Consider the following 8,262-nt stretch of genomic DNA (forward strand, 5'->3'; position numbering starts at 1 on the left):
TGAGTTTCGAACTACTCTTAATTTCTTACCCTCCTGCCAGGACAGTAAGAAACCCATTATGTGATTATTTATAAGTTAAATCAAACTTTTTGCACGAACCCAGCTTGAAGGAGTTCTCAGAGACTTATTTCAAAATCACTCTCTCTACTGGTTGGCCACTCCTGAAGGAGGAACAAGAGACCACACTGTTCAAGACCCAACAGAAGGGAGGATTGTGGACAAAAAAACATCCTTTCACCTTCCTCTCTGTCCTCACCAACATAAATATTATTTTGTCCCAGGTTAAGGGAGTGGAGAGTCAGTTAAAGATGATTTTCTCTACTAGACAGTCATTCCTGGGTATCCACAAAACTGGCTCCAGGACCCCTTCAGATAGCAAAATCCGCAAATGCTCAACTCCTTTACATAAAACGGCGTCGTATTTACACACACCCTAAGCACGTCCTTGGGTACACTTGAAATAATCTCTAGATATAATATCTCATACAATGTAAATGCTATGTAAATAGTTCTTATACTGTATTGTTTAAGAAAAAAGCTCTGTACATAGTCAGTACAGATGCAACCACCTTAGGTCAAACTACACTGTGCCTGTCAGCAACAACATAACATTCCCCCCCCTAAATATTTTCTATCTGCCGTTGGTTGAATCCACGGATGCGGAACCCACTGATATGGAGGGCTGACTGTACTTTCTCCTTAAACTTCCACCTGAAGTGTTGCCTACCAAGCTAACAAGTATTGCTTCTGAGGTGTGCACTAACCGCAAGTACCCCACTAGTTATTGAACCAAAATCTGCTTTTTGACGTCTTTCACGTACACAATGTATCTATGAATAAAATAAATGTGTATTTAATAGATGTATCATGTGACCTTGCCTGCTAATTAACGCAGTTTTTTCATACTGCGTATTGCGTACAGCTCGTTGCCTGAATCCCATGACACGTTCTTTGAGGGCAGAGACTAAGCAATTTGGGGAGGAATCTTTCCGGAAGATTCCAACAGGGAACCACAACCAGGAGCTGTTGACTACAGATATTTATATTCACTCTTTCACTGCATTATAATTTCACCAAAAATATCTTAACATACAGTCCATACTCTTAAGAAGTTTATAGACTAACTGGGCTGTTTGTCAAGACAGTGCTTTCAAAGGGGCCTAGTCCCAAACAAGAAAGCAACTCATGAAACACAAAGGTGAGAGCCTATCTTGACTTTCAACCACGCTCCACGTGAGGACACTGAAATCAGAATTTTCTCAGGGTAAAACCCAGGCAGCAGTATTTCTTAAAGTTCTCGTGTGATTCCAATGTGCAACCCGGGGTGGGAAACGTTATCGAAAACAAGCTCAATAATTAAGCCACGGGCCCTACCTTTGATCTGCTTCTGGCACTGCACTGAGACACACGGATCAGCGGTAGCCTCTGGATCCGTGGTTGGTTCTTCATCATCAATGTTGATCTCTTCGGTTATTACATCTGGTCCCAGCTTGGCCATGTACAGCATGCTGATTCTTTTCAATGTCTTGTTTTCTTTATTTAACTAAGGCCAAATGTAAAAACAGTGATTTTAACAGCAGTCAAATGAGTATCTTGAGTTTCTCAACAACAGACAAGTGAAGGGCACTTCTGTCTTACATACTCATCAACATTCACAGCAGGAAATCACAACTAGAAGATTCATGAGAGAAGGCTTTCATTTACACTTTTAACATTAAAGTTATTACTGTAAGTAAGGACTGATGCCTGGGTTACAGCCAGCAGCATGTGAGAATGTTAATTGTCACTGATAAGAAATAGAAGAGGAATTAAGATCAAACACCAGCACAGATGAAGCCCAAAATCAGTTTGATTGTCTTATGGAAGGCCCTTAATTTCAAGCAAATGTTTTCTTTGTTGCTGTGCTGTGAACACTTTTTAAAGGTCTGTTTGCCCAGCATTCCCCCCTGTTCTGGTACTGCCACTGCTCTTCCCTGTTCCACGTGATTCCCACGGGAACAGCCTCAGTCCCCAAAACACATCCTATCTCTTTGGCCACAGCTACTTAGACCAGGGATTAGGCACAGGACCCAAGCTTGGGCAGCTGGACCCCTTCTCTAGAAATCTGGAGGCTAGATCAGCGAGAGGAGCTTCTTTCCATAGGTCTAGAGGTGCAGAAGCTATTCGTGACCACATCCCACTCCTGGATCGAGGAAGAGAGGAAGGCGTTCTGTATGTAGCAAAGCCAAAAATGGAGCTGATGTGTAGAGAGAGGCAGAGAAAAGCAGTGGAGATAGGGTTTCCCACATGGCTCCAGCCCATTCCTGAACTGTGTCTAGCACACAGAATGGATGGGATTCTCCAATCCCTCTGTAACAAATCCCTGCTCTTTTCTTCTCTTGCTTAATTAAGCCAGTTCAAGATGTGTTTCTATCTATACAGAGTTCTAATGATACACAAGAAAAGAAAGTTCAAGATAGGTTCCCATTATTTCTAGAAAAAGAGTTCGAATTCATAGCAGAGAAAAGGAATCCTAATTCACTGAGGTATCTGTTATTCATTAATGTAGAAATGAGTTGTTTTTCAGTGTTACTCAACTTTCATTACCTTCTTTAGCTCATATGTTTGTGTGCATATAAAATGTTAGTACAATGCACACACAAAGAGCAGCCGTGGTCCAAAGTCCACAGGGGGAAAACATGGTGTTACTGGTGTTTTCTCTTCTTAAGACTAAAAAATAAAGTCCTCTCTTACTTGAGTACACGAAAGTATTGACATGATTGAGTTTTCTAGTTAAAATGTAAGACAGAAATGCAAACATATCTCCTTTAGTAAGGGCTATTAGTCATCCAGACGTGTTCTGAATTAATAACTGACACGGAAAAGAAATACAAGCAGAAGCATTATTGATTGGAAAGCATCCTGCCCTTCCCTACTGCGCACCTTACACCAGAATAAGATGTTGAGTCCGCTACTTGGCTGGCTTTGGCCCTTCATTTATGATCCTAATTTGAATCCCTCGGGGAATCTCCCAGGAAAGCCCAGCCCATTCCAACTGGGAGAGCTAGTTCCTCCCCAATAATATTAAATCTAAATATATCTCAAGCAGCTGCCCTAGAGCACCAGAGGTGCTTCCTCTCTGGGGAATCAGGAAGAATCTCCTAGAAACAGCTTGGAATGCCTCCACGGATTCTTCCTGGGAAGCTGGAGAGATCTACTCAGGGAGTCAGACACAGCCTTTACTCCCCATCCCCAGCCCACAGCCCCGGCTTCTAGGTCCCCAGATGACATCAGAGGATCAGGAGGCCCGTGATTTCCCAACCCCTCTTCCTGAAAATGGAAAATTCAAGTCAACACTGTTTACGGTGGGGGTGGTCTTTGAACTATGAACGTTGCAGCATACCTAACTCTAGAGGCTCAAAGGTCCTGGTCAATTCTCAAGCAAAGCATTTTTTTTTCTCTGAATGTTATAAAAAATAACAATTGAAGGGAAAATTGGGGGGCGGGGGACTCTCAAAACTTAATTTGTAATTCTGCATCCTAACATTTAAACAAATGGTCCCAAACTCTGCACACCAGAATCTCTACAGAGATTTTTAAAAGTCCCAATGCACAGGCCCTCACCAGACCAAACTCTCTGGCTTGCCAGGCAGCTCCAATGCACATCAATACTGAGAATCATGGATGTAGGGCAATGCAACGCTTTACCATCCATTTCTATAAAATCAGCCCCGCAGAGCAAAGAACCAGCTCTACAATCAAATCGCCTCTGCTTCCAGAATAACCTAAGTTCAGTGTCAGTTTTCTCATCAGCAAATTAAGGATAAAAACAGACTCTATCTCATAATAGGAAGATTAAATATGAGATGTTACATATAAAGGAAGTGTTTAATGCAGTGAGTGACATAGTAAAAATTCAGCAAGTGTTAGCTACTAGTAATAAGAGAGGTATAGCTAGTGCTAATTTTCCTTTGGAAACCTTTTATCAGCTAGTTTTCTTCAACCAAGGTATTTATCTATACATTTTTTCCTCCTCCAGGATTGTCATAAAAAAAAAAAAAAGAAAATACTAAGTTTTGCCAATTGGCCTCAATACATTACTTCCCAGGCCACCATCACAATAATATTTAATAGCCTGATAAACGCTCTGCCCTTAAAAGAGTTTAATGACTAGGCCAGAGTGGTTCAGTGGTAGAGCCTAGAGACCCATGAACCAAGTTCAATTCCCGGTCAGGGCACATGCCCAGGCTGCAGGTTCAATCCCCAGTTGGGGGCATGCAGGAGGCAGCCAATCAGTGATGTTTCTCTCTCATCAATGTTTCTAGCTCTCTATTCCTCTCCCCTCCTCTCTCCAAAAATCAATAAAAACATTTTAAAAAGTGAAAAAAGAGTTTAATGGCTCTATCAAACCAGGCACCCAAAACCACCATGCCTGGGCCACATCCCTAGAGTCAGTGTGTCTGGGGTACTCTTAAAGAAGTCAACCCTGTTCTATCCTGACACTTAGGACAAGATAACTGTGCCTCACAGAGGTGGATTCTCTTGTTCAAAGTCACCTGTCAAATTAAAAAGGCGGGGGGAGGAGATAAAGTATTTTTTAAAATTATTATATGGATCAAGTGCATAGTGAAAAAAAGAATAGTCTACCCCATTCTCATTCCAGTACTAACTCTAGTCCATCCTGTCAGTTAAGACGAGACAGCAGTATGGGAAACACAATTAACTTCCCCAGAGTCGCATATGCCTAAAATGACATAACCAGGAATAACACCTGTGTCTCCTGCCTCCCAAACCACTGATTTCCATAAACTCTGCCAGTCCTGAGAGGTAGTCGCTGTTCTCCCTTTGGGTGTTCTATTGAGAACGAACACTTGTTAATAACAAGAGAAAATACAGAGACCATCCTTAGAGCATTTAGTATGCTCCCAATATATTTTCCCTGCTTGTTTCAAAAGAAGAAATAAAGAAAATGAAGAGAGAGTCCACACAGTATTATGGACCAGTGCACCCCAGTGATGGGCAGGAGAGTGGAGATGACATGAGCACCCATGTTATCACTGTTTTTACTGGTAAATTGATGGCCTAAAATTCTGTGTGTTCTTCAGACAAATAACAGAAGAGAAGCTACATACACATATTGATATTCTTAGTTAGGTTCTGACTGCATATCTTATAAATTCTAATGTAGTGTCATTATGCAAACAATTAAGTAAATACCTCTAGCAAGCATATTGTTAATGCATACACGTTAGATAGATACACGGATACATAGATCTGTACAATTTCAGCCACATGAAAAGGCATACTTTAGAGGAAGGTGATGGGGGAAAAGGGAAGAATCGCAGCCGGCATTACTAATGAAATTTGGGTGAAAATTGCTGTAGTCCATTTTCTGATGAAATGGTTCAGATGCCTTTTACGCAACCCAAAACACATAAGACAGAGATGAAAACATTCTTTAATAATAATGTACTTCTGATGAGGCAGAATATAGAAAATTACACACTTGGTAAATTCATCAGCTAGAAGCAATCAGCAGAGCACTGGGGGTCACCTTCCGCATGCCCTCGCTTTGCTTTCACAAATAATCACCTGAAATGCAAGGCTGGAGGCTGACTTTTTCATCTGGTTCCAACACGAAACACTCACTGCTCTTTTATGTCACACCGGCTTAGTTTGAAATTTGGTGAGCATTTTAACCAAATGCATAGACATTCAGAAAGTCCAGTTCAACAAATTACTCCGGGACTACTTTTCATAGGCAAAAAGCACAAATGCTGAAATACACACACACACACACACACGCCCCTCGTACAATAAGAACCTCAGCAAATACCTCTAGCAAGCATACTGTTAATGCATACAAATTAGATAGAAACATAGGTTTGTAGAATTTCAGTCACATTAAAAGAAATACTTTAGAGCAGTGGTTCTCAACCTTCTGGCCCTTTAAATACAGTTCCTCATGTTGTGACCCAACCATGAAATTATTTTCGTTGCTACTTCATAACCGTAATGTTGCTACTGTTATGAATCGTCATGTAAATATCTGATATGCAGGATGGTCTTAGGCGACTCCTGTGAAAGGGTCGTTCGACCGCCAAAGGGGTCGCGACCCACAGGTTGAGAACCGCTGCTTTAGAGGAAGGTGATTAGGGAGGGGGGGAGAGGAAGGTAATGAAGACAGATATTTACATAATCATATTTCAGGATTCTGAGACCTTATGACATTTTCCTCAACAGTGGAGATGACAGACTGAAAAACTAAAAAAGCAAAAAAAAAGAAAAAGAAAAAAAAAAGACAGAACCCGCCGTGTAGAAAAGCAAGCAGAAACGTAAAGGCTCAGGTCACAATTCTTTCATTAGAAGTCTCACCTTTGTGGCCAAGGCTTCAGCACTCTCTCGACAAGTCTTCTCTATTTCAAGATGGTTCTGCATGAAGTTAACTTCCTCTATAACCATGTGAGAAACTAGGAATGAGGGGGAAAAAGTCTCAGCATTCAGAGATTAGTCAGCTATTCCAGAAGCCCACGCATCTGGTCCCATGATTCAGAATACTTCAATTCTTTCGCTGGCCAGACCTTTAGGGATGGTGAGGAGAAGTGTTTAAGATGCTGCCCTGGTTACATCAGAGCTGATATTTGAATGCAGAAAGAAAAAAAAGAACACAACAAAGAACTCTGATTGCTATGAAACACATTTTAAGAAAACTATTTAGGGTCATTTTTTAAGCGTCTATTTTCTCTGGAGCTGTCTATGTAACCGCTAATTTAAGCAAAAGATCCTTTCACACATAAATAGTGACAAAAAATGATTTCTTTTTCTTAGCAGGATATACAGTGGGGCCTAATAAGGAAAATTAGCTAAAGAGAAATTTTTTAAACTTACATCTGGAGTTGATCCCATACCTGTAATAATCATGTGGCAGCTTAGCTAAGGTGAGTGTTGCTATCGTCTTTATTAGTGATCCAGTGGGATTCACTATTACTTCATAAACTCCAGGGCAGAGAAGTAGATAGCAACAAGATTTTTGTACTATATAATGAGGAAAACAGATGCTAATGAGCTGCATCCCAGACGGTCAGAAAGATTAGGAAAAATAAATTTCACTTGTCATTTTACCACTGCTTGAGAAATATTCCTTTTCAGGAATATTTTTTTGGTAGCTGGTTTATATACTTTGAGATTTAAAGGTACACAGTAACCTAGAACTTGAATTATACTTTGAAGAACAAGTAAGAAAACTGCCAATTCCTTTCACCCATATTTCCAGTTAAAAGAAAACGCTCAGCATCTCAAACTTACTTAACTACACAGACATGTAAACTCACTGGCGTTTGTTTGGCTTAACAAAAGAAAAATGAAGGATACCCAAACGTGAAACCCAACAAAGTTCGGCGTAAAGCTCCGGGCTCACGGAACACAAAGAGAGATTACTTTTGCTTCATTTAAGCTTCATTAACCTGTAATTATGATTAAACTCAGGGAGGAAAAAAATTTCTCTCCGAATTAAAAAAAAAAAATGTATTACTCCCGAAGTCTGTCCAAAGTTCTTATTATGTTAATATTCAAATTCATAAAGCAGCACTAAATGGCCAGAAACATCTCTAACCTTGACATTTTTTTCCAGGGTAATAATAATCTGCGGCAAATGCAGGCCAACCAAAAACCACTTAACTAATTAGTAGTTGCAGTCAGCGAGAAAAACATGAATCAACACTGTTATTACAAGTGGCACATTTGAGTGGCATCTAATTATGACTTGATGAGCACGATACTTGCATTATCAACATTACTACTGCATCCCATCAGGGCCTAAAAGCTGCTGATGGCATTGACTTCGAGAAACTCCCACTCCATGGTACAGCAGCACCCAACAATCGGCATGGCGGGGCCCCCCTCACTAAATGACACGTTAAGCGTAATTACTGGTAGACATTGTAAATAAACAGGATTGGAAGTGAAAATTGTACCGAGTGCATAAGACACAATCTGACACATTGGAAGTGGCAGCCTTAATTGAGAGTTTCTTTGACTGCTCAAGATCATTTCAACTGCATTTCTCCGGCGACAGTGATTATAACTGTGGAGACAGACGGCATAATGGTATCAGCACTGCTGACAGAGCAGTGAATTAAATTGTATCTGCTGTTGTGTGAAAGCCTTGATGAGAGGTACAGATGCCTTAGTGGTCTTATCATTATAACACAATGGTCATGTTGTCATCAACCTTTCTGGCTCCAATTGAAAAGAAATGATTGTGTGTTGAGGCTCCCCCCCACC

The 8,262-nt window shown here is 40.7% G+C and overlaps 1 protein-coding gene across 1 annotated transcript in view; it reads right to left on the minus strand.

Annotated features, from left to right (window-relative positions):
- The window catches only part of SHTN1 (shootin 1), a 95,398-nt gene that overhangs the window by 51,684 nt on the left and 35,452 nt on the right, over positions 1-8,262 (minus strand). The window contains exons 5-6 of the mRNA XM_006754949.2: positions 6,355-6,449; positions 1,370-1,543 (exon numbers count right to left, since the gene is read on the minus strand). Coding sequence (XP_006755012.1) covers positions 1,370-1,543; positions 6,355-6,441 — 261 coding nt within the window. The 5' untranslated portion in view covers positions 6,442-6,449. The remainder of the gene's footprint in view (positions 1-1,369; positions 1,544-6,354; positions 6,450-8,262) is intronic.

This window comes from Myotis davidii, unplaced genomic scaffold (genome assembly GCF_000327345.1).
Source record: "Myotis davidii unplaced genomic scaffold, ASM32734v1 scaffold72, whole genome shotgun sequence".
NCBI lineage: Eukaryota > Metazoa > Chordata > Mammalia > Chiroptera > Vespertilionidae > Myotis > Myotis davidii.